The sequence below is a fragment of the Leptopilina heterotoma genome, unplaced genomic scaffold, assembly GCF_015476425.1.
Source record: "Leptopilina heterotoma isolate Lh14 unplaced genomic scaffold, ASM1547642v1 Lhet_97, whole genome shotgun sequence".
NCBI lineage: Eukaryota > Metazoa > Arthropoda > Insecta > Hymenoptera > Figitidae > Leptopilina > Leptopilina heterotoma.
Genome location: NW_025111203.1, coordinates 647,382 through 675,141, shown reverse-complemented (window position 1 = coordinate 675,141; position 27,760 = coordinate 647,382). Strand labels below are relative to the sequence as shown.

General features: G+C 28.0%; 1 protein-coding gene across 1 annotated transcript; it reads right to left on the bottom strand.

The window, feature by feature from the left end:
- Positions 1-1,330: 1,330 nt before the first annotated feature.
- On the bottom strand, positions 1,331-26,514 carry LOC122512267. The gene is made up of 4 exons (XM_043628007.1): positions 26,384-26,514; positions 21,924-24,741; positions 21,766-21,768; positions 1,331-4,467 (listed from the first exon to the last, which is right to left on the bottom strand). Exons 1-4 carry the CDS (start codon positions 26,501-26,503, stop codon positions 1,712-1,714), a joined length of 5,697 nt encoding a protein of 1,898 aa, XP_043483942.1. The 5' UTR covers positions 26,504-26,514; the 3' UTR covers positions 1,331-1,711.
- Between the last annotated feature and the right edge of the window lie 1,246 nt (positions 26,515-27,760).

The window sequence follows — 27,760 nt, the reverse complement described above, 5'->3', positions numbered from 1 at the left end:
ATAAATGTTTCTTAAAATTTAATTCTTTTATTTCAACTTTTATATCAACTTTTTATATAATTGAATTCTTTCGCCGAATTTTAATAATACTGTTATTAATAATTACATTTTTTGAGGGATTTTATTAAAATTGTATTAAAAATTTTATTATTTATGGAAATAATTGAATTATTGCGAAAAATTTAACAAAAAAATTTACAACAATTGATTTTTTTTAAATGAATGCAAATTCTATATTTAATATGTACCTAATTGAATTCCTGTGAAATTTTATTAAAATAGTAGAATATTCAAAATCATTGAAAAATTTTTGAAAATAATTGAAATTTTTCAATTTATGAAAACAATTGAATTTTGCAATGAATTTTATTAAAATTTCTGAAAATAATTAAAATTTGTCGAAGAATTTTGGTATTCAATTATATAAAGATAATTGAAATGTTGACGACAATTCTTTTTGGATTCTTTGAAAATAATTGAATTTCTGCGTCGAATATTGTTATTTATGAAAATAATTGAATTTTACAATGAATATTATAAACATTCATGAATATAATTGAATTTCGGTGAAGAATTTTGCTATTTATAATAAGATAATTAAAATGTTGACGAGAATTTTTAAAAAATTTTTTGAAAATAATTGAATTTCTGGAAAGAATTTTACTATTTATTAAAATAGTTAAATTCTTTCAAATAATTGCGTTAAAAAATTTTTTAATTGAAACTAATTTAAACAGAAATGAAATAAAAGTTTTCAAAAAAAAATATTTAATTAAATGGTTAGAATTCGTGGTAATTTCATAGTGTATGAGACAAACAAAAATACAAAAATTCAGAATTTTTTTATAAATTCTAAACATTTAATTTTTTCCTGTACTTTTAATAAAAATCCCTGACTTTTCCCTGACTTCCCTGATTTACCTGACTTGTGGCAACCCTGATTTTTAAGTCTGCAATTCTTAAAGTTTGAACTTTCAGCAGATTATTCCGCTTCTACAATTCTTCTTTTAATTTTGAGTTTTGAAGAATCTGTTCTCCAAGTTGTTTTTTCATATTTTGCAAGAGCACTTTCCCTTATACTAACTGATAAATATATTAGGTACAATAATTGTGAATCTCTATCCAACTTTTACAAAATTTGTTACTTTTGGGGTTTTTATTATTAAGCTACTCTAAGTGGTGCCAAATTATAAATTTATAAAATAAAGTATGTTTATAAAATGTAATTAAGTTGCATTAATTATATGGAATTCTCTTATAAGTTAGTGTCTATGTGATAAATAATCATTTATTTATTTAATACAGGATTTGTCATAATTACAAAACAGAAGATTCTAGAATTTTGTGAGATAAGAACATTTTATTTTTTATTAAATTTACAAAAGTAGAAAGAAACGATTTTTCATAGAATAAAATTTATATTCTAAATACCACATGAAAATATAAATTTGTTTTCTTATTTTTCAGTGTTCTTAATTAACTGATTAAACAATTCTAATGTCAGTAGGAACAAAATCAGACAAATAGGCATTTTAGACAACTATGAAACTGAATTTACTGGCTACAATAACTAAATTTTACGTATTCAGTAAGAAGCGAAAAATTTAAAAGAATTCACATGAAGTGAATACGTGCATTTTACGTACTTTTTAAATTTATTTCTTGATTTAAAGCCTCGCTTCTTACTGGATACTTTTAAAAAAGTTGTTACCTAAGAGAATGCTGCTAATAAACGTCGCATATCTACTACTGAAAGGTATTGAAAAATTTGGTTAATTTCCATAGTTGTGAATTGAATACCGTTATTTTTTTCAATCAGATTCAACATGGAATTCATACATTTGTCGATTAGTTCTCTTCTTCGTTTGCCTTTTTCAACACTCAACTTTAAAAATTCAGCATAAGCTGGAAATCGCACGTAAGATGACTCCACGATTTGAATCAATCCAGCATTTCTTGTGTAGATCGCAACTTTATTTACAGATTGCGTTAAAATTTCGTAGAAAGTTACACGATAATCGTTGTCAATTTCTGTTTCTTCCATTAATTTTACCTCACGCTCACATTCATCACGCCATTCGACAAGATTATGTTTCTTATAAAATTGCAGATCATTCTCAAAGTAAGAATTACGGGAAATAATAAATAGACGCGCAGCGAACAATTTTAAAAGATCAGTGGGATTTCTTTTCCAATCAACATGATGAAGGGAGTATTCGGTTTCAATGTGACCGATTATAAGTAAACTAATGTTAGAATCATTTAAATTTGAATGAAATAGTGGTTTGATATCATTTTTATAAAAACAACTTCTATAATCATTGTATTCAAAAATAATATGCATCAATTCTGAACAAAATTTACCAGAATCATATCTTGTTATATCAATCATTAGTTCTTCTGAAAAGCGATTAATTTGAAAAACACTCAGGTGATTAAGGAAGCACATTAAAAATTCATTTCCATATTTTCCAATTTTGTCAGTTTCTTTAAATTTGATTTCGTCCAAGATAAATTCTTCTGTTTGTAGTGAGCTCAAGGAAGACTTTTGTTTAGTTTGCTCAGAAACTGTTATTTTATTTGCGAAATATGATAAACTTGACCATAATTTGTAAGGATCTTTAGTTTTACTAATTTCTACAATAATCAACATTTCCGCGATGTTTGAGATATTTTTGTACATCAAAGAAGATGGGGTCCACAACTTTTCCAATTTTTGACCTCTGCGTAGTGTATATTCTAAAGCCATATAAAATTCAGCAGTATCAATACCAGCCTCGAGGAGAAATTTAACAACAGTTGGTTGTCCTGCAGCTGCTGCAAAATGTAAACAGGTCTCATTTTCATCTGTTATTGTATTCAAATCAGCGCCGGCGTGTAGCAGCATTTCGACTAATCTGGTATGATTAAATGTTGCTGCAATGTGAAGAGGACTTCTATCTCTAAAACAAGTTTTAAAAGAATATCCCGCTTCTAGAAGGATTTTTAAAATTTCTTCATTTCCATTTTCGACTGCAATGTAAACGGCCAATCTGCTATCAATCGAATTTGTATCCAAGTCTTTTTGCTTCACCATTTTTTTCACAACTTCCGTTAGACCCTCTCGCACTGCTAAATGAAGAGCTGAATTTGGTGATGCGTCAATTTTCGAACTGTTTTTTAATAAATATCTCCAAATTTTTAAACTTCCTTCAGAAAGTGCTAATTGAAGTATCGTTTGAGACCCAAAACTAATAAATTTTGTTTTAACTTTAAAATCACATTCATCTTTCAACCAGGCTTTAGAGTTTTCATTAATTTTCGAACCATTTTCCACCATATACTTTAAAATTTCATAGTCATTGTTTCTTACTGCCAAATGCAAGGCAGTTGGACAACCGAAATTACTTCGGACATCTATTGCGTTAAATCCATTGATCATTAGTAATTTGACCATTTTGTAATTCCTGTTCATAACTGCGTAACGAAGAGGCATCATCATAATTTCGTGTGTTTCTTTATTTGCCTTCTGTTCTTCACTTATTGTAGCACCATTTTTTAAAAGCAATTCGACAAGATCAATGTTATTATGTATCGCAGCGAAAGCAAGTGGCGTTCTTTCATTTATATCTACTACATTAACATCAGCGCCATTTTGTAAAAGAAACTCTGCTAATTGGATGCACTCTAGTTGTATGGCAATATGAAGTGGTGATTGCTTATTTTTATCTTGAACATTAACATCAGCGCCATTTTGTAAAAGAATCTCTGTCAACTGAACGTATTTATTTTTAACTGCAATATGAAGTGATGATATACCATTTAGTAATTGCAAATTGATATTTGCACCATTTTTTAATAATCTCTCTACTAATTGTATATGATTTCCATGTACTGCAAGATGAAGCAACGTAAAACCTCGAAATGGTTGAATGTAAAAATCAGCATTATTTTTTAAAAGAATCTCTGTCAATTCGATGTTCTTTCTATAAATAGCAATATGAAGTGGTGTATATCCGTTCATACCTTGTATATTAATTTTTGCACCATTTTTCAAAAGAATTTCTACAAATTGAATATAATTGTAGCCTGCGGCAAGATGAAGCGGAGCATCACCATAACCATTTCTCGTGTTCAAATTACTTTTCTTTACTAGGATGTCGAACACACTTGGATGATTGTTAATTATCGCTAGGTGCAGAGGTGTGTTACCCGAATCATCTCCTTCATTGATAGAGAAATCGCACTCGCAAAGAAAATTAACAATTTCAGAGTGTCCCCTTGCTGCTGCTGTATGCAATAGTGAACGTTTTTCTTCTCTTTCTTTTAAGGAAATGTCGTCAAATAAAAGAAGAAAGGCTTTTAAATCTCCATTATAAACAGCATTATACAGTGGTGTATCGATTGGACAACCACTATAATCTTCATCTTCTTCATATGAACAAGGTCGTTCCCAATCGTCATAATCTTCAGAGGACATGTTGGATTCTTAAAAATAATCTCCTTCAAATATCTGTAACAAAAAAAGGTTAAATTCACATCAAGTTTTTGTAAACTGTATTACTAAAGTAGTTAGATCATTCAACCTCGCGTCGTAGTTATAAATTTACTACAGGCGCATAAATAATATTCCATGATTGTCATATTTCTCAAAATATTACGATGATTGAATTTATTTGATAGAATTTACATATAAACTTTGAATTTTCCTTTTTTCTACGACAAAATAGAAATAAAAAATAATTTTTTCTGAAAAAAATTCAAAACCACTTAAAGAATTCGATTTTGTTTTCCCACACGGAGAGAAAAAACAAGGCCGTGAATTTTTTTTTTTTTTCCCGTGACTTCAATTCATGCCTTTTCAGGTAGCAGTTTCACCGGATTTCCCGATGAATTTCATGCGTTTAGCGGTTAGGCCACGCCTTAGCCCTAGAATCTCACCGGGAAAACCCGTGAGCGTCCTGCATTTTCACTGTGATAATTTTCACGTGTTAAATGCATATTTTTCATGGGGAAAAGCCTTGTTTTTTCTCTCCGTGCATGAGGAAGTTTTGCATTCGAGACGATTTTCAATTTTTCAAAAGAAGGTTATATGGACTCATTTTTATCTAGAATATATGTGGGCGATTCTCCGCGTAGCACACAATTTTGACTTTACTATTGTTGAAATTTCTTTTTTTTTTTATTGTTTATACTCCTGCCCTATTGGCCTTACGCACTTCGACAAGAGTCCCCGAGAAATACTTTTTTGGATTAAGCATAACCATTCTACTTTAGAAATTTTCTATATATTAACCTAATTTGCGTCTACAGCCGACTTTATTAGGAGTACTCGCATTTGCCTGGACCACCCGTCAATGGGTTCTCTCGCCAGAGAAGAGGGAAACTGTAGAAAACCTCTCTGAGTACAACCGGTTTATCGACAGTCGAGTTCTAATGGTGTGTACCGGACAATAATCGACGGTGCACATCATTATACCTCGACGTCAAACCTCCCGCTCAGATTGTCTCACGTGCCGGAAAAATACCAAGCCAAGTGGGCGCGAACCAAGGATACTTATACCCTTGGTCCTTAAACGACCGCCAATGCGTGGCATCTATCCGACTGAGCCAATCTGTCGGTTTGAAATTTCTTTTTATATTAAGTAAAAATTTTAGACTATAATTCCGGATTAAATACGGACAGATTAGTACGGATTAGACTGAAAAATGTCCGCAAATGATCTGCGTTAGTCTGATATCAATCGGAACGAAAACCTAAATCCGAAAACACTTCGGAGTATTCCTGAATGTCTACGAATTTTAGAATTTTTCTAAAATAAGTACGGTTCAATAAGAATTTTTTTTTCAAAAAAACATGATATTGTCATATTATATGTTTTTGCGGTAACTGATTTAAAATCCGTGGTTGAAAAGTCATAATTCAAAATGGCGGCTTCAAAATAGCGCCAAAAAAAATTGAAAAGTTAACTAATTCGTTAACTTAAAATTTTTTTTGTCGCCTTTTTAAAGCTGCCATTTTAAATTTTGAATTTTTTACCACGGATTTGGAGTCAGCGACCTTAAAAACCCCCCGAGTAGGCATTTTCAGACAGTTTCGTTAACTTAAAAATTTTTTTTTGGTCTCTATTTTGAAGCCGCCAATTTGAATTTTGAATTTTTGACAACAGATTTGGATTCAGCGACCCAGAAAACCCCCGAGTAAGTATTTTTGGCCAGATTCTTTAACTTTTAAATGTCTTTTTTTTCGATGGCCCTATAGAGCCCATGGACATACACAGGGCACGACAATGACAGTGAAGGGGTCAACTGCATATAAGAAGTAAATTTAACACAAATTTATTAAAAATAAAATAATTAGATACAAGAAACAGAATTTTGAGGGGACACCACTGACAAGGGACACCACTGACATTTTGCCTTATTTCTCAATTTCGAAAAAGAATGACTTTATTTTTACGCTAGCGTTATTTTTAATTAAGTTAAAATCGTTGAGGTGTTCAAAGTACATGTAATTACTGAAAATGACATACAATAAAATTTTAAAAATATTATTAATATAAACAATTTTTTGAGGGGGAACCACTGACATGATGTGCTCTCCAAAAGGTTACGTGCTTCTGCCACCAACCGAACAAGTTACAGATGTGATAGAATGTTGTAATATTGTTTCTTTAAGAAGCTATACATATCACCAATACTATTAACGCTTAATAAGGCGATAATTATCTGCACTACACGGAGAAAAATTCTTTTTTAATGATTACAATGGTCTACATTACAGCTCGGATATGTGACCACTTTTTGGAATGATTACGAAGACTATGTAATGTGTTAAGAATTGAATAGGAAAGATTACTATAGTTTTTATAAGGGATACCATGTTTGTACTCCTTACAACAGCTATAGTAATCATCACAAAAAGTGGCCACATATCCGAGCAGTAATATCACGGTAAATCGTTAGGTATTAAAATAACACCAAAATGGATTAAAATAACACTAAATTGGATTATTTTAATCCTTTTTGGTGTTATTTTAATACCTAACGATTTACCGTGATAGACTATAGTAATCATTATGAATAAATTTTTCTCCGTGTAGGTTATTTAAATATCAGACATGATATTCAAAATTTGCGATAATTACTTAAAAATATGAAACTTACGGACAGGCGATTTTGATTTTTTTTCTAGCACTGGATCAAAATTATTCTGCTAGCACAATTACTATATAAAAATATAGACTCTTAGCTGTACAAAATAATTTTTCTGGTACTAAAAATGTGAGTCAATAATTTTTATTATTAGGTAAAGTTCTGATTTCTTAAGTGCGGGGGACACCACTGACATTTTGCTTCTAATTCTTCTGCCAAATTTTTTCAGAGAATTTCTAGCGACTAAGAATTATTAATTTAAGTAGAAGGAGTGATTACAAGGTGGCCGCAAAATTTTATTTTCAAAATTCTCTGACTAATTTTTTATTTTCCCTGACTAACAAATTTTTGAATTATGTAATATTCTGCATTGAAATGTCTGTAAGAACGTCCAAACTTGAAAAAAATGTAACGGCAGTTTTATAATGTGCTATATTACAAAAACGTCTAAATAAAAAATTTGAATTGACATTTAAATAGACCATGTCTATACTGCCAGTTAACTGGCAGAATAAGGAGGTTTAATTATTTGGCCAGTGACTAGAAATAAGGGAAAAGCTGGCAGAATAAGATGACTAAATAATTCTGCCAGTGCACTGTCAAAATAAGATGGTTTTACTATTTGGCCATTGTATTAATAAAGCGCCCATCAGGTATAAATATATGTTGGATGTTTGTTTGTTTATTTAACATTTTAACCAATCTTATACAAATTTTAAAAAAAAATTCCAAAACGGGTAAATTGGTTCTGCTTTAAGTGTGACTTGAACTAAACTTATTAAGAAATTTTTGTTAAAATTGATATTACAATTAATATTATAAAAATAATAAATATATAGGGGAAAGAGCCCCAAGATAGACATTTCGTTTAAAATTTTTGTATAAAGTAGGAGCACCTTATGCTTCTTGTTATTTTTGTTGTTAGTATGGGAGAAGTTCTTGATGCACATTTGAAGGAAAAAAAGCAATTTGTTTTTATTCTGCACACATTTTCTAAAATTTGTGTCTCACGAAGTTTTCTTATAATTTCTTCCTAAATCGGTAAAGTTATTTAAATTATAGCTTTTCAATAGGCCAAAAAATACCTAATATATTGTCAGAGTGATCACAAGTTTCAGATTATCAATTTTCCTGACAATTTACTGACATTAAAATTATATTCCCTGACAAATTTTTTTTTTTACAGGAAAATATGAAAGTTTACGGGAAATGAGTAAAATTTATGAATTTTAATAATTTCCAAAAATAACAATTGTAACCCTTTCTGAATTCAATTATTTTCTATAATTTACTACCAAACTTCATCTCTACATCAATTATTTTAAATAATTTTTCGAAAGTTCTATTAGAATTCAATTATTCAAATACAAAAAGTAAATTTCTTATAATAATTGTAATTGTCCATGTTTTTTTTCTTAAGTTATTAAGGTATAATATTTTCTCAAAAATATAGCAAAGAAATTCTTACAATTAATTTTTTAAAAATATTTTAAAATAATTTTTGAAAGATAATAGTTTTTTAATTATATAATTGACACATTTCCAAACAATTGAAATTTGGTAAAATCTTCTAAAAATAATTGAAGTTTTGAAAAAAGTATCTAAATAAAAATAATCGAAATTTTGAAGAATTTTATTTATAAATATGATCATTATTATTATTACTATCAATTTTTATTTATTTTGTTTGAAAATAATTGAATCTTAAAAAATTATGATAAAACAATTCGAAGAATTAGTTTTTAATAATATTTTAATGTAATTTTTCGAAAATAATTGAATTTCTTTAAAAGAATTTTTGTATAATTTAAAAAAAAACTAATTAATTTCTTATGGAATTTTAATTACAAATTTTGAACATTATTTTTTTCTCCAAAATGTTAAAAATAATTCTAAAATGTTATTACTTTTTTTAATAACATATCAAGATTCGCGGTAGAGAATCGCCGCCAAGTAAAAAACAAAAACCGCGAATATATATTCTCGAAATATCGGCTATTTTTCGATAAAATTGAATAACTCGAGTAAATCTTAACCGATTTGCCTCATTCTTTTTTTGTTGGATAAAGAATCAAAAAAGAAAGAATTCTGTCAAGTTTATTTGAATATTTTTGATACTTTTATAGAATTTAAGCTAGGAAAACCGAAAAAATAGCGATTTTTTGAGATTTAGACAAACGTGGAGCGTAAATTCCTAAATGGATTTCTAAAATATTTTAGAATATTATTAATTAGGTTAAAATCTCGATATACATTTCAGGAAATTTTAATATACTTTGTATTTTTCGAAAAATTTGGATTTTTCTCAAAAAAATGGAATATTTTGACATTTAGACAAACGCAGAGAGCAAACTTCTAAACGGAAGTGCAAAATATTCTATAATATCATTGATTGGGTTAAAATCTCGATATATATTTCAGAAAATTTTAATACACTTCGTATTTTTTGAAAAATTTTGATTTTTCTAAAAAAAAATAAAATTTTTTGATATTTAGACAAACGTAGAGACTAAACTTTTTAATGTATTCAAATTTCCTGCAATATATATCAAGATTATACTCCAATCAATAATATTCTAGAATATTTTACAAATCTGTTAAGTAATTTAGTCTCTACGTTTGTCTAAATGTCGAGAAATTCAATTTTTTATAGTAAAATCAAAATATTTTAATAAATACGAAGTGTATTTAAATTTCTTGCAATATATATCGAAATTTTAACCCAATTAACTATAATCTAGAATATTTTACATATCCGTTTAAAAGTTTAGTCTCTGCGTTTGTCTAAATATCAAAAAATTTTATTTTTTTAGAAAAATCCAAATATTGAAATATTTATATTTTTCTCTAAAAAATTGGATTTGACATCTAGATAAATGTAGAGCCTGAACTACTAAACAGTTTTATAAAAGACCCTAGAATTTAATTATGGCGCAAAAAGTATTTCAATCCCAACAAAAACATCTTTGATGCAAAAATTTCCGCCAAGTAAAAATTTTGGAAATGTCGAAATAATTAGTGAAATAGAAATTTACCAAGTAAAATTTGTAACGAATGTTCGTCTTCTTAATAAAAAATTTCTATTTGAAGCAATTTTAAGATCTTGGCGTCAATAATGTTTCTAACTTATAATTAATGAAAGTATTGACGCCAAGATCTTAAAATTGCTTCAAATAGAAATTTTTTATTAAGAAGACGAACATTCGTTACAAATTTTACTTGGTAAATTTTTATTTCACTAATTATTTCGACATTTCCAAAATTTTTACTTGGCGGAAATTTTTGCATCAAAGATGTTTTTGTTGGGATTACATATTTTCAGAAATATGTACTTAATTGAAAATATTGAATTTTAAAAAATTAGAAGCTATTTTTCATTAATTTTCATTTTTAAATTTACATTTAAAGAATTATCATTAAATTTATGATAATTCAATTATTTTCAAAATTTACAATGAAAATTCTTCAAAAGTTGATTTTCAAAAATTGTAACAAAATACTTGAAGGAAATAATTGTTTTCAATTAAATTTTACAAAATTTCAATTATTTTAAAAAATGATTCAAGAATAATTTTTGAAAAATGTGTTATAGTTTTTTTTCGCACTATAAAATGAAAATAATTTGCATTAATTATTGCATTTGCAATAATTTGCATAAAAGATGAGGTATTTTGTTGCAATATTTTGAAGAAAAGTCGAAAAGTCGCAATTTTTGAAAATAAATCGAAAAATGGCTCAATTTTCTTAATTTACCTACCAAAAAAATTTGTTTTCTGTCATTTCCCTGATTTTACTTTTTCACCTTTTGCAACCATTTTGTTAAATTGTCTCTACTTCATATATTTATAGTTGTTTTTTTAATTTAACAAAATGTCAGCTTGCCTGTATAAATAGAGTATAGAGTCCCTTTTTTATTTGGCCTGATTTAGATATTAATTGTATATTTTCTTAGATACATTAGCCAAATAAGAAAACTAACTTATTCTGCCAGTTCACTGGCAGAATATTTAAACCACCTTATTTTGACAGTTAACTGGCCGAATAGACACTCCGATTTAAATATCAAAGTATTTTAATTTGTGGTTTCTTTCGATCAAAATTCCCTGACTTTTCCCTGATTTCCAATTTTTCCCTAACTTGCGGCCACCCTGGATTAAGAAAATTAATTGACTTATAAAACTTTTAAATGAACTAGTAGTCCAGAATTTTGGGCAGGACATGAAAATGACATTTTAGTTTTAATCACGCATACACTGATATTAGCCTACAATTTGAAATTTGATAATTCACACTCAGAGTTTTTTGAGTGTAAAATAACACGTTGCGGTTAGATTTATACGGGTAACACGTGGTCACTTTTTTCCACCGTCGGACGGTGTAAAATTACTCAGGCATTTTTTACAATGTAGTGCATTTTATTTACATGAATAATTATTAATTCTAATGAAATCTATTAGTCATAAACTCATTTTTATGTAATAGTAAATTCTTAAATATTATATTAGATTTGAGCAAATTATTTGCGATATTTGGAGCGTATTAAAATTCATGATCAATGGCAGACTGTACAGTAAACAGGCAATGACTGTTTTTTTACTGACTAAGACTTTTCAATTTTATTATTTTAAGAATTTTTTGAATCATATTTCGAATAAATGTCTCTTAAATTCTCTTACAATTGATTTTATTCCTTAAGACTAATAATTTAACAGAAAAAATTAATTTTTGACAGTGTTTTATTGATAAAAAAAATATCTAATTAATCAAAATATTAAAATTAATTTATTTTGGCATATTTTTGTTACCTTTTTGCCACTTGTTTTCGGAAAATACTTTCACTTTTTACATATTTTTTTAAGAAACAAAAACCTGTGACAACAAATGTTTTATTATATTCAAGAGGTTCAAGAACACTGAACAATACATTTAACATTTGACAACATGCAGGCTGGTTTTCATGTCTGCTGCAGGGATGAGAAACTGCCTCAGTTAAGGTACCGTCCCATGATGTCGTGAAAGCGTCAACCATGTGAGTGAGTGAGAACGTGATATCTGTTCATCTCTTTCTATCGCACGATTTCTGCTTTACGCCGACGCTTTTACGCCGTCATGGGACGGTACCTTTAAACGTTTGAAATAAAGGTGTTTCTACAATTGCTTGCAAATGCATTTGTTTTGTCTGATTCAAAGGAAATTCATATTCTGTATATAAATTTACTACACTGAGAGAAGTCCGGGAACTAATACGTCCCGTGCGAGCCTTGAGTTGTACTTTTGAATGTTTTTATGTGAACCCTCGAATCGGGATGTCTCAAGCCCCGATGCGAAACGTGGAACGTCCTGAAGCGAGATTACGCAGAACTTTCAGTGTTTGCCACCAGTTGTTTTCTCACATGCGAGAACAATGTTTGACTGGATCGGGGAGTCTCAGCACCCGATTCGGAACAACTCAAACACGACAAGCAGAGTAGCTCATAGCGACGTCTAGCGGGAACTATTACGTATCGGTCTTCTCTCAGTGGGTGTTTTCGACGTTGACACTCTGAGCGCTCTGAAAGTACGAAACGTGGTTGGTTGGGCTAGGGGAATTCTGAATGTTGATTGGCTGAACTTCAAAATTCATAGTTTTATGCTCTGGTTTCCACACTCTGTATCGCTCGGTATCAAAGGTCCGAGCGATACAGAGTGTGGAAACCAGAGCATAAAACTATGAATTTTGAAGTTCAGCCAATCAACATTCAGAATTCCCCTAGCCCAACCAACCACGTTTCGTACTTTCAGAGCGCTCAGAGTGTCAACGTCGAAAACACCCAGTGTATAATTTACTTTGAATTTAATATTTTAAAATAAACATATATTTTGAAGTAAACAAAACGAAGTCGCTTTCACACCAAAGTTATAAATCTTTAAGTTCTAGTTGAAAAAGAGCTTCATGATTTTTTTCAAATTCTTAAAATTGAAAAAAAATTCTTAAAATTTAAAAAAAACAGTAAAAAATTTTTGAAAATTTTTTTGAGCATTCAAAAAAAATATTTTTTTTTCAAAACGTAAAATTTTGAAAAATTTGTATCTTGTAAGCGGCTGGATAAAAAAAATTTGAAAAAAATCATGAAGCTCTTTTCCAACTAGGGTAAGTGCGTCAATTGCTGCGGGTGCTTCAGTTTCTGCGGCATTTTAATAATTTAAGTGAATAAATTTGTTCAGGGCACAAATAATTTTGAAATTTTTTTTAAAAATTACTTAACGATGTAAGTTTTAAAATAGATATAGGAAGTATATACCAAAACATAATATTTATGTATTTTATTTTAATTAAAAGTTGACGTGTTCAAGGTTTTATTTATTTTCATTGCTAACTTTGCTGGCGGTGCAAAAATACCTACATAAAAAAGGCTTTATTATTGTTTTTAGACTTAAAGTGGTTATTATTATGATGATTTTAGATAAAGAAAACCTTGTTTTAAAAGAAAAATTAAACTTTACTTTATTTTTGTCTGTTATTATATTTTATTTTTAAGAGTAGTAATTAACACAGAATTTGGGCTTGATTTAATTTCTGCGCCCTCAGAAAATCAACTAAGACTGGTTACAATAGACTATCTATTTTGAAAAAGAGCAAGAAAAAATTATGAAAATGAAAGAAAAAATGAAGATTATGGAGGAAAAACTAAAGAAAATTTAATAAATACATAAATTAATTAAGGAAGAATTCTGTTATTAAGTTTTAACTAAATGTTTCAAAAATGTGATAATTCAGAAATTATTTGTTACTTTTGTTAATATATGATATATATTTATTTTTAATAAATTTATATTCTATTCAATTAAACATTGATTAAAATCATTGTCCCATTTTGATTTCATAGTAGTTTGCGGTATTATACACATATATAAACACGAAATTATGCGCAGAAACTGACCCACAGGAATTAAATTCGCGCAGCAACTGATGCGCAGCAACTGACTCAAACGCGCAGAATTAAACGCATTGAATATTATTTTTAATTCATTAAATTTATTAAAATAAATTATATTTTAGAGATGTTATTTATTGTAAACATATCTTAATAACACAAACTACAAATTTAATAAGACATAAGTTCAATTTGATCAATATAAAAATTATATTTTATAGTTAAAAGACGTCTTGACCAAAATACCGCAGGAATTAGTACACTTACCCTAGTACTAAAACATAAAAAATGTTTGAGCCAAATCAAAAATGTGAATTTAAACAATATTTCGGTTTGGCGTTTGGAATGCCTCTAATATAGTGTCAATATAAATATTGTTTATCACATCTTGAGTAAAAATTTAAGCAGAATTAAAATACTTACATGAAATAAAACGCTGTTACTTATTTGGTAATTTTTTTTTGGTCAATTTCAAAATCCACGCAAAAATATAATATCTCTAACAGTTGATGGTTCAGCTATTTGAAAATTCGGCTAAGTGATAATTCGGTACTTTTAGAATTCTGTGAAATATAAATTTAATTTTTAAAAAATCTGTCAAATTTAAGTTATTTAAAATAACAATTTATAAATTCTTATAAATAATAAAAATTTTGATTTTCTTTCCCGATAGATTCCTTTTTCATTTTTGATAAAAATTCGTTATAATTAAAATTTAGTTATTTTTAAGTTCTTCAGTTTTTAATTTTATTATCAATTATAATTCAATTAAATTGCATTAAGTTTAATAAAAAGAATAATTATAAATCGTACATTTAAAAAGACAAATTCTATACTTTTATAAAACTTCAATCGCAATTTTAAAAAAAATTGTAGAAATTAAAATTAAAATAGTTGAAAAATACTTTTATTGAATTAGTAGTTCTTTTTTAATTTGAAGTAAACGAATCGGCACTATTTTAATTAACAGAAAAATACTAGTTATTAAATTTGTTTACTATTATCTTAAGTTTTTTACTATTTTTGTTTTAGAGAGTATTAATAATTTCTCAAATTTTTAAAAACTTGTACATATATATAAATAGATATTCATTATTATTATTATTCGAACTTGTAAACAAATTATAAACAAACACCGATTTTAATTAAAAATATTACATTGAATGAAAATTCGAAATATTTTTTATAATATAATTATAATTTATCATTAAATGTAACAATTATATAAATAAATTTAACTCATAAAGTTTAAAAATGAAAATATGTACGCAACATTAAAAAAACTTTCTGAAAAAATAACAAAATATTTAATAAAATCATTACCTGCTGTAGCAAAGTGGATTTTTCAGAAATTTCAAATTATTTTCACCGTGTCTTCTAACAGTATCGCAATTTTTCAAATACTTTTTAAAATTATTTTTACTACTATTTAAATATTTGCAATATTAGCATACATGACATGTTATAGAAACCAGGAAAAAGTCTTGAACAGTTCATTGAAGACTAAATTTAGGCCAAGTGTCCGCACGTCTATAAGCGATATATAATGTGCTTTCAGAATGATTCAACTTCACATGAATTTTATCAACTTCTGCAGACATAACATAAGAACCCAGTTGATATACGCGTATAAGAATTACTGGACCTAAAAATAATTTGAATAAAAATTAGTTATTTTTCTTTATATTTTTTAATCCATACTTTTGAAGGTATAATTATATATTAAGATCTTTATTTTAGTGTAAATGTAAACAACTTTATATTTAAAATAATATTAAAATTTAAATTTTTTAAAATTATTTATTATCCAAATTTTAGTTACTCAACCAAAAGTTAAATTTACTCTTTTTGGTAAGAAAGAAAAGAACAAAATAAATATAAATTATAAAACACTTTGTGTCTTTTCTTCAAAAATTTCAAAATTTTGTAATAAAATGAAAACTAATATTAAAGGATTTAAATAAATAATAACAAATTTTAAGAATTTTCAAATTCACTTGTTTACAATACAGTTTTACGAAATTTCTATTATTCGGAAATTCTTCAATTAAATATACATTAAAAAATAAAAAATTGAAATAATTTTAAAAATTACGATTAAGCTTTTTGAAAAAAATTAGTTTCATAGAATATTTAATTAAAAGTATGGAAAATTCAAATTTTCAAGGATTTTAATTTAAAACTTTTACAGAATTAAATTATTTCTAAAAATTGCAATTATTATAGTAACTTCTCTAAGGTTAAATCTAAAACTTATTATATGAAATTCATTTTTAAATCAATTTTTATTAGAAAATTATACGAGAATTCAATTATTTAAATACAAATGTAAATAATTTATTTAATAAATGAATAAATGTTTCTTAAAATTTAATTCTTTTATAGAATTTTATCAACTTTTTCAAATAACTGAATTCTTTTGCCAAATTTTAATAATATTGTTATTAATAATTACATTTTTTGAGAGATTTGATTAAAATTGTATTAAAAATCTTATTATTTATGGAAATAATCGAATTATTGCGAGGAATTTTACAAAAAAATTTAAAACAATTGATTTTTTTTAAGTGAATGCAAATTCTATTTTTAATAATAATTGAATTCCTGTGAAATTTCATTAAAATAGTAGAATATTGAAAATCATTGAAAATTTTTTGAAAATAATTGAAATTTTTCAATTTATTTTTGCAATGAATTATATTAATCCTTTAACGCCCGACTTTTTTGTAGCAGTGCAATTCACATTATTGCTCGTATATAAAGGTTTTCGGGGTCGCTGAATACGAATTTGAGGTCAGATTTTAAAAATTCAAAATGGCGGATCCAATATGGCGGCCATCTTTTCTAAAAATTAATTCAATTTGCCTGAAAATTGTTACTCGGGGGTTTTTGGGAGCGCTAATTACGAATCCGATGTCCTTTTTTCAAAATTCAAAATGACGTATCCAATATGGCGGACATCTTTTCTAATAATTGATTCAATTTGCCTAAAAATTGGTAGTAGGGGGTTTCGGGGTCGCTGTTTACTAATGCAATGTTAGAGTCTATGTTAGGCAATTGTTTTTCTATAGTCACGAATGTAAACGAACATTTAATTTTGACATCGTTTTCTCATTAGGAATTTGTTTATCGGATTGTCACAAATGTGGATTCATATTTTATTCGGATCGCGTTCTCATGTTAGGCTTTTGTTTTCCGATTTTCACAAATATAGTCAATCATTTTAGATTGATTTCGTCGTTGCGTTAGGCATTTGTTTTTCTGCTTATTACGAATATAGTAATGAATATTTCATTAATCATTATGATGCCGGTTTCGCGTTAGGCATTTGTTTTTCACATTGTCACGAAGGTAGACGAACATTTTATTCTGATCTCGTTTTTATTTGGACATTTTATAAACTAAATTGAAACCGCTATTTTACATTTTAAAAAATCAAAATCGTAATCAGCGAACCAGAAAACCCCTAAATAACAATTTTCAGGCAAATTGAATCAATTTTTAAAAATGATGTCCACCATTTTAAATTTTTTAAATCTGATATCAAATTCGCAATCAGCGACCTCGAAAACCCCCGAGTAACAATTTTCAGGCAAATTGAATCAGTTTTTAAAAATGATGTCCGCCATATTGGATCCGCCATTTTGAATTTTTAAAATCTGGCATCAAATTCGTAATCAGCGACCCCGAAAACCCCCGAGTAACAATTTTCAGTAGTTTTGTTTACTTTTATTTTCGAATTTTTAAGTTTGTTTCAAATTTTGCAAAAAAATTTTTTTTTATTATTGTTTTAATTACAAAATTTTTAATTATTTTTTAAAATGTAAATTTTTTTAATAAAAGTTTATAAATTTGTGGGTCGTGAGCGTTTAGAAATAAAAAATATCTTAATTTTTGGCGAAGTTATAGATTTTAGAAATCAAAAGTGGTTTCGATCGAAACCGCTGGGCGTTAAAGGGTTAAAATTTCTGAAAATAATTGAAATTTGTCGAAGAATTTTGCTATTCAATTATATAAAGTTAATTGAAATGTTGTCGACAATTTTCTTTTTGGATTCTTTAAAAATAATTGAATTTCTGCGAAGAATGTTATTGATTTGAAAATAAGTGAATTCTTGTGATGAATATTGTTATAGGGGAGAGTCTCCAGTTGTGAGACGGGTTTCATTTTTGACCCGTAAATTGTAAACGGGTAAACGAAATTGTAAATAAAATACAGCGTTCGAAAGGTAACAGAAATACGCAACTTTTATTAAAAGAAAGTATAGTGTTTCGATGAACTCAAAAAATTTTGCGATACATTTTCCGAGCACATCGCTTTTTAAAAAAAAAAAAAAATGTCTCCAGTTGTGAGACACTCATTAAAAACTGCTAAAATTTAATAAGTTTGACATAAAACGTTATGTTTAGTAGAAATAATTAAATATATTAATAATATATATTATTATATACTAAATAATAATATTTATTCGCCAAAATATGACTATCAAATAATCACAATTTAATAGCTTCAACAAGAGCATTAAAATTGATTTCTTCTGAATCAATTGACTTTTTTCCACTTGACATGCCCAAAAATACTAGAAAAAAATCAAAACAACATTTAAATAGTGTGCCTGCAAAGTCGTATTTTTTATGCTGCCCAGATGGGTGTTGACACCGTCTCACAACTGGTGATATGCTGTGTCTCACACCCAGAAATTGGCGCTATTTTGAAAAAGGAAAATTAAATTATTTTCAACCGTAGATTGGAACAATGCAATATTCCATCACAAAATATAAGGAAAACACTAAAAGAAAATACATTACATTTACCTTTTCCAATTAATTAACTTAAAAAAAAAAGTACTTTGCATTTATTGAAAAAACGCTTTTTAGTCGATTTTCACACACAGTGTTGGTATTTAACAAAAACAGTTTATATATCCGTTTCGGCGTACACGAAACAGTTGGCTCATATAAAAAGAAATGTTTTTATATAAGCCAATCGTCTTTTTAATATTGCATGTTAAAAAAAATTGACTGTCTCAGAACTGGAGGTGTCTCACAACTGGAGACTCTCCCCTATATTTAAGAAAATAATTGAATTTTACAATGAATATTATAAAAATTCCTGAATATAATTGAATTTCGGTGAAGAATTTTGCTATTTATAAAAGATAATTAAAATGTTGACGAGAATTTTTAAAAAAATATTTGAAAATAATTGAATTTCTGGAAAGAATTTTACTGTTTATTAAAATAGTTAAATTCTTTCAAATAATTGCGTTAAACAATTTTTTAATTGAAACTAATTTAAACAGGATTAAAATAAAAGTTTTTCAAAAAAATACAATAAAATTCAGTTATCTAAAATAAATTATTGTCAAAAATAGAAAAAAATTTAAGGTTTTTTTAGAATTCGTGGTAATTTCATAGTTTGAGACAAACAAAAATACAAAAATTCAGAATTTTTTTATAAATTCTAAACATTTCATTTTTTCCAGTAATTTTAATAAAAATCTCTGATTTTACCCTGACTTGTGGCAACCCTGATTTTGAAGACAATTTCTTCATCTTCTGCAATTCTTAAAGTTTGGACTTTCAGCAGATTATTCCGCTTCTACAATTCTTCTTCTAATTTTGAGTTTTGAAGAATCTGTTCTTCAAGTTGTTTTTTCATATTTTGCAAGAGCACTTTTCCTTCCCCATTTTGGTTGTTATATTCTTTTAATATTTCTTGGAAGGAAATCTCATTTGTTAAGAGGTCTTCTTCAACCAGTGTCGGATTCTCTGTATGGTTTACTTTTGGGGATATTATTATTAGGCTCTATGTGGTGCCAAATTATAAATTTATAAAATAAATTATGTTTATAAAATGTACTCAAGTTGCATTAATTAAATGGAATTCTTTTATAAGTTAGTGTCTATAATAGTTATTTTTATTTATTTAATAGAGGATTTGTCGTAATATTTTTATAAGTTTAATTTTAAATACCACTAACCGGGAAAAAACAGGGAATTTGAAGAATGGAATTTAATAGACACCACACTGAAAAAAAAGTGCTGTTGAATCAAATATCTCCATGCTATTGAATTCCCCGTCATTGATTCAATGACACATTTATTAATCGAAAAGTATATATTGCTTAAAATGAAAAAATGAAACTGTTTAAATTAAAAGTACGGTACTGTAGAATTAATGATATTGTGCAAATTGTTTCTATAGTTCATCTATACATAGCAACAGAATAATTTATTGCTTCTTTGACATTATTCATTTGAAGCATCTAATAGATAAATTTGAAGAAAATGCATGTAAATTTAAATCAAATGAAAAATTGTTTGCTCTAAAGAAGCGCGCTCTGAAAACGAAAGCATATGCTTTCGTTTCAATGAGTGGTGCTATTGCGGACTGCCCATAGCATATGCTATAAAAATAAGAACACTATGTTTTGAGACATTGACAGGTACTAAATTTATTGAAATACTTACCCACATATATTTATATGTTTATTAAACCTGTCGTTTTTGAGATTCCAATATAAAAGTATTATTTAAATTCTTTTAATTAATTAATGACTAGTTAAATATAAATTCCCTATATAAATTCCCTTATATACGCGAAAAATCTCGAGCACGGTATTTAACCACAAAGTAAGTGCCCAACGTTGAGAAGCGGATGTATTACATTGCAGCGCGGCGGTTCTCGTCTATCACGGAAGTTAAGCGTCGTTGGTCGCGGTTACTAAATGGATGGGTGACCGCTTGGGAATAGCCGTATTTTTCTGACTAAAAAAGATAAGTGTGTTTGAATGTGTATGTGTGTGTGTGTGTGTTTAGCCGTTGGAAAAAATGAAAATAATAATAAAGATGTATATGTTAGTGTGAAAAATTGAAAAAAAGATGTGTATAAAAAGTGTTGTGTTAAAGGTGTGAGAATTAATTATAGTATATAAAAAACATGTGAACAAAAATTCCCTTTTTTCAATTTATCGTTGGTATATATTTAACCACATAAAAGAATTGAATTAACAGTATGGTGTTATTCAATCGATAGCAACAACTAAAAAAATTAAGAGTACAAATTTTTGAATCATAAAAATGATGCTTTTAAATTTAAAAGTTATAGTCATTGACTCAAAAGCATATACTGTTAAATTAAAAATTTTTGTTTATTGATTCAAAAGGATTCACCTTCGAATTAACATAGTATGCTGTCAATTTGAGAAATATGCTTTTGTTTCAAAGAAAGTGATACTATCGAATCATTAGAATCGGTGCTTTCAAAACAACAGCATATACGTTAGGCAGCCCGTTATGACACTATTCAATGAATCAAACCCATATGTCATTGATTCAACAGCATTTTTTTCTCCGTGCACGATTTGTATTTAATCATTTATAAAATTCATAAATTTCAAAAAAGTTTTAATTTTGGATGGAAATTGCTTCAAATGTATATGCTTTCAATAGGACTACTGAGATTGAGTGCTTAAATGCAATTACAAAACAGGAGATTCTAGAATTTTGTGAGGTAAGAACATTTTATTTTTTATTAAATTTACAAAAGTAGAGAAAAACGATTTTTTATAGAATAAAATTTATATTCTAAATACTGCATAAAAAAATAAATTTGTTTTCTTATTTTTCAGTGTTCTTAACTGATTGAAAAATTTTAATGTCAGTAGGAACAAAATCAAACAAATAGGCATTTTAGACAACGAAACTTAATTTACTGGCTACAAAAAGTAAATTTTAAGTATTCAGTAAGAAGCGAACAATTAAAAAGAATTCACATGAAGTGAATACGTGCATTTTACGTACTTTTTAAATTTATTTCTTGATTTAATTCCTCGCTTCTTACTGGATACTTTTAAAAGAGTTGTCACTTAAGAGAGTGCTGCTAATAAACGTCGCATATCTACTCCTGAAAGATAATGGAAAATTTGATTAATTTCCATAGTTGAGAATTGAATTCCATTATTTTTTTTAATTAGATTCAACATGGAATTCATACATTTGTCGATTAGTTCTCTTCTTCGTTGGCCTTTTTCAACACTCAACTTTAAAAATTCAGCATAAGCTGGAAATCGCACGTAAGATGACTCCACGATTTGAATCAATCCAGCATTTCTTGTGTAGTTCGCAACTTTATTTACAGATTTCGTTAAAATTTCGTAGAAAGTTACACGATAATCGTTGTCAATTTCTGTTTCTTCCATTAATTTCACCTCACGCTCACATTCATCACGCCATTCGACAAGATTATGTTTCCTATAAAATTGCAGATCATTCTTAAAGTAAGAATTACGGGAAATAATAAATAGACGCGCAGCGAACAATTTTAAAAGATCAGTGGAATAAGTTTTCCAATCAAAACGATGAAGGGAGTATTCGGCTTCAATGTGACCGATGATAAGTAAACTAATGTTAGAATCTTTTAAATTTGAATGAAATAATGGTTTGATATCATTTTTATAAAAACAACTTCTATAATCATTGTATTCAAAAATAATATGCATCAATTCTGAAGAAAATTTACCAGAATTATATCTTGTTATATCAATCATTAGTTCTTCTGAAAAGCGTTTAATTTGAAAAACACTCAGGTGATTAAGGAAGCACATTAGAAATTCATTTCCATATTTTCTAATTTTGTTAGTTTCTTTAAATTCGATTTCGTTCAAGATAAATTCTTTTGTTTGTAGTAAGCTCAAGAAAGACTTTTGTTTACTTTGTTCAGGAACTGTTATTTTGTTTGCGTAATATGATAAACGTGACCATAAATGGTAATGGTGAATAGTTTTACTAATTTGTACAATTAATAACATTTCCGCGATGTTTGAGATATTTTTATACATCAGAGGAGAAAGGGTCCACAATTTTTCAAAGTATCCACCTCTGTGTAGTGTATATTTTAAAGCCATTTCACATTCAGCAGTATCAATACCAGCCTCGAGGAGAAATTTAACAACAGTTGGTTGTCCTGCAGCTGCTGCAAAATGTAAACAGGTCTCATTTTCATCTGTTATTGTATTCAAATCAGCGCCGGCGTGTAGCAGCATTTCGACTAATCTGGTATGATTAAATGTTGCTGCAATGTGAAGAGGACTTCTATCTCTAAAACAAGTTTTAAAAGAATATCCCGCTTCTAGAAGGATTTTTAAAATTTCTTCATTTCCATTTTCGACTGCAATGTAAACGGCCAATCTGCTATCAATCGAATTTGTATCCAAGTCTGTTTGTTTCACCATTTTTTTCACAACTTCCGTTTGACCCTCTCGCACTGCTAAGTGAAGAGCTGAATTTGGTGATGCGTCAATTTTCGAACTGTTTATTAATAAATATCTCCAAATTTTCCAATTTTTTTCAGAAAGTGCCAATTGAAGTATCGTTTGAGACCCAAAACTAATAAATTTTGTTTTAACTTTAAAATCACATTCATCTTTCAACCAGGCTTTAGAGTTTTCATTAATTTTCGAACCATTTTCCACCATATACTTTAAAATTTCATAGTCATTCTTTATTACTATCTTATGCAAGGCAGTTTCACTGAAATCACCTTGGATATCTACTGCGTTAAATCCATTGATCATTAGTAATTTGACCATTTTGTAATTCCTGTTCTTAACTGCGTAATAAAGAGGCATCATCATAATTTCGTGTGTTTCTTTATTTGCCTTCTGTTCTTCACTTATTGTAGCACCATTTTTTAAAAGCAATTCGACAAGTTCAATGTTATTAAATATCGCAGCGAAAGCAAGTGGCGTTGTTTTATTTTTATCTACTACATTAACATCAGCGCCATTCTGTAAAAGAATCTCTGCTAATTGGATGCTCTTTATTTCTATGGCAAGATAAAGTGGTGATTGTTTATTTTTTGCTTGAACATTAACATCAGCGCCATTTTGTAAAAGAATCTCTGCTAATTGAATGCTCTTTACTCCTATGGCAAGATGAAGTGGTGTTAGTCCTTGATTTTGTTGAATGTTAAAATCAGCATTATTTTTTAAAAGAAACTCTGTCAATTCGATGTGTTCTTTACAAATGGCATAATGAAGTGGTGATAGATTTTTTTCATCTTGAACATTAACATCAGCGCCATTTTGTAAAAGAATCTCTGCTAATTGGATGCACTCTACTCCTATGGCAAGATGAAGTGGTGTTATGCCTTGATTTTGTAGAATGTTAAAATCAGCATTATTTTTTAAAAGAATCTCTGTCAATTCGATGTTCTTTTTCAAAATAGCAATATGAAGTAATGTAGATCCGTGTTTAGTTTGAACATTAATTTTTGCACCATTTTTCAAAAGAACTTCTACGAATTGAATATAATTGTTGCCTGCGGCAAAATGAAGCGGAGCAAGGCCATCACTATTTGTCGCGTTCAGATTACTTTTTTTTACTAATACGTCGAAGACACTTGGATGATTGTTAATTATCGCTAGGTGCAGAGGTGTGTTACCCGAATCATCTCCTTCATTGATAGAGAAATCGCACTCGCAAAGAAAATTAACAATTTCAGAGTGTCCCCTTGCTGCTGCTGTAAGCATTAGTGAATGTTTTTCTTTTTTTTCTTCTAGGAAAATGTCGTCAAACAAACGGAGCAAGAGCTTTAAATCATTCTGATAAACAGCATTATACAGTGGTTTCCAATCAATATAATCTTGAGAATACATATTGAATTTTTGAGAATAATCTCCTTTAAATATCTGTAACAAAAAAAGTAAAATTCAGGAATGAAACTGAAACTGTCCCTTAGTTATCATCATCCTCTTAAATTTTGGAAATTAAATTTTAAAGTTAAATGTATTTTTTATTTAAGAGCAACATACAATTTTGAAAAATTAAGTGGATGTTGATAACCGATTACTCAAGTTTTAGCTTCATAAAAAATACTTAATTTTAAAATTTAATTTCCAAAATTTCACCCATTATAAGGGAGCTATTTACCTAGATACCAGTTACTAGAATATCAGAGTATAATAATTAATTTTTACCCTCATTTTATAAAGACTATTTTATTTTAATGACATAAATCAGGGAATTTTAATCGAAAGTTTAAATCAGTTTTAAACAAAATAAATTTTGTTTAACAATCAATTTTTAATTATCCAGGGTGGCCGCAAGTTTGACTTTATCAATTTCCCTGACATTTTACTGACATAACAACGAATTTCCCTGACAAAAATTTTTTTGTTTAGAGCAAAAAATGTATTGCATGACGGTCTTAATTTCTTTAATTGCCCTGACAAAAAAATTTTTCCTGACATTTCCCTGACTTTACTGACAAACAAATTTTTTTCTGACATTTCCCTGACTTTACTGACAAAATATTTTTTTCCCTGACATTTCCTTGACTTTACTGGCTTTACTGACATGTGGCCACCCTGTTATCTTATGTTTCTCTTTATAAATAAAATTTTTACTTAAAAAGCCTTATTAAATGTTTAATCAGCAATGCAGAATATTAAATACTTCAAAAATTTGTTTGTCAGGGAAAATGAAAAATTAGTCAGGGAAAAGACAAAGAATCTTGAAAATTAAATTTTGTGGCCACCCTATTATTCTTAATTTTATGTTTAGGTAATATTAAAAAAACCAACTGATTAAAAAATAAATATTTAAAAAATAGCATTAAAAATCCATTAAATTAAATCATTTAAATAATTTAAAAATGAAATTTTTAATTTTTTTTTTAATTTTTAAATTTTTATTTATTTATTTTTTTAAATGATGATTTTAATGAAATTTAATTTCATTAACAAAAAATTTTGCTAAATAATAATTAATTTAATTATTCATTCCTTAAAATTAATTAAAAATGGAACATTTAATCAAATGATAAATCAGAGCATCTACTATTTTTATTTTAAGCATACAGGTAATTAAATCTACAAAATGACTACAAAAATTGACTTATTATGACTTATTATTGACTTATTATGGGCATTTGACGTAACCTCAAAATGGTCCACTTTTACTTATTTTTCATTAATTAATTAATGAATTAAATTTTATAAAAATACTTTTTTAAGTACATATATTATATTAATTTCAATACATTATTCTGAATAAAGATAATATTGAGTATATTATTGTTTGTAAACACATCATATATCATTCAAATTTCACTAAACACATTTTTAAGTTAACGTTTAATAATTAAAAGTTAGTGGTAGTGTATATAAATGCTATATATAAAACTCTGCAAATCAGAATTAGTTAAAAATAGTTAATTTATAAGTGAAATCATGGCTGATTTTTTGCTTCAGCAATTAGTAAAAAATAACTAATTATATCAGTGGGATAATTACCATTTATTAGTAAATAAATAGCTACGAAAATTGTTACCTTTTTGGCCACTTGTTTTAGGAAGGTACTTTCACTTTTTACATATTTTTTAAGAAACAAAATACTGTGACAACAAAAATGTTTTATGATATTATTGGTTAGTTTTACATTTGCCCACATGCAGGCCGGATTTCATGTGCTGTCTGCTCCCAGGCTGCAGGGATGAGAAACTGCCTCAGTCAAACGTCCGAAGTAAAGGTAGTAAAGGTGCTTCTACAATTGTTCTACATTTTCTAACAAATTAACCTAAAGGTGCCGTCCCATGTCGGCGTAAAAACGTCAAAGCGTCGGCGTCAAAACGTAAATGCATGAGAGTGAAAGAAACAACCTTATATCTCTATCTCGTTCACTCTCATACTTTAACGCCGACGCTTCAGGCCGCAGTCCCATGGCAGCGTTTTGCGTTGCGTTGTAATGAGAGAGAATGCAGCAAACGTATATTTGCGTCTTTTTTTCTCCCATTACGACGCAACGCAAAACGCTGTCATGGGACTCCACCCTCAACGCTTTGACGTTTTTACGCCGACATGGGACGGCACCTTCATTCTTCATTTTAAAAAACATGAACAATAACTGCGTCGTCAAAATAAAAATTCTAAACTTTATAAATTCGGCTAATTTAATATTTTCATTAACAAAGAATGCTGCTAAATAATAGTTGATTTAATTATAGCATCCAGCCTCTCAATTTTTGATAATTATTTTAAAAAGATAACTTTTAATCAAAAGTGAATGCTTGAACGCGTAACGTAATTTCGAGTTTTCAAAAGGATGTTTCTCCCAATTTGGACAGTTATTGCAAATTCGGGAAAAATACTATACTAGCTATCCTGAATTTTTGTACTTTCAGGGAGCATTTACACCTTCGGTAAAAATTTTCAGAACGGAAAATTTTTCATTGGAGTAAGAGAGGCAGACTGTGTATCTGACTCTCTTACTCCAATGCAAATTTTCCTTTCTGGACAATTTTTACAGAAGGTGTAAACGCTTCATCATTTGCGCAAAAGAAATTGAAAATCCATTATAATACGACGTCAGGAAGTAAAAAACCGCTACCAAGTTGTACATTTTTATAATTTCGATGTTCATTTCATGAACACTTTGCTTCCTCATAGAAATAATAATAATTGAAATATAAGAATTACTTTTTATAAAAGAGTTAAAAATCATTAAATCTTGGTCTAAAAAATGTGTTTTTATATATTCTATAAAATCCCAAGCAGCACGGAATATACCCTGAAGATGAAGGGAATATTACATTTCATATTCGGAGTATTCCAGTGGAATGTTCCAGGGATCTTAAAGTAATATTTAAATGTCCGCCCCACAGGAATATTCCAAGATAACATTGAGGGAATGTTCCACGGTAATATCAAA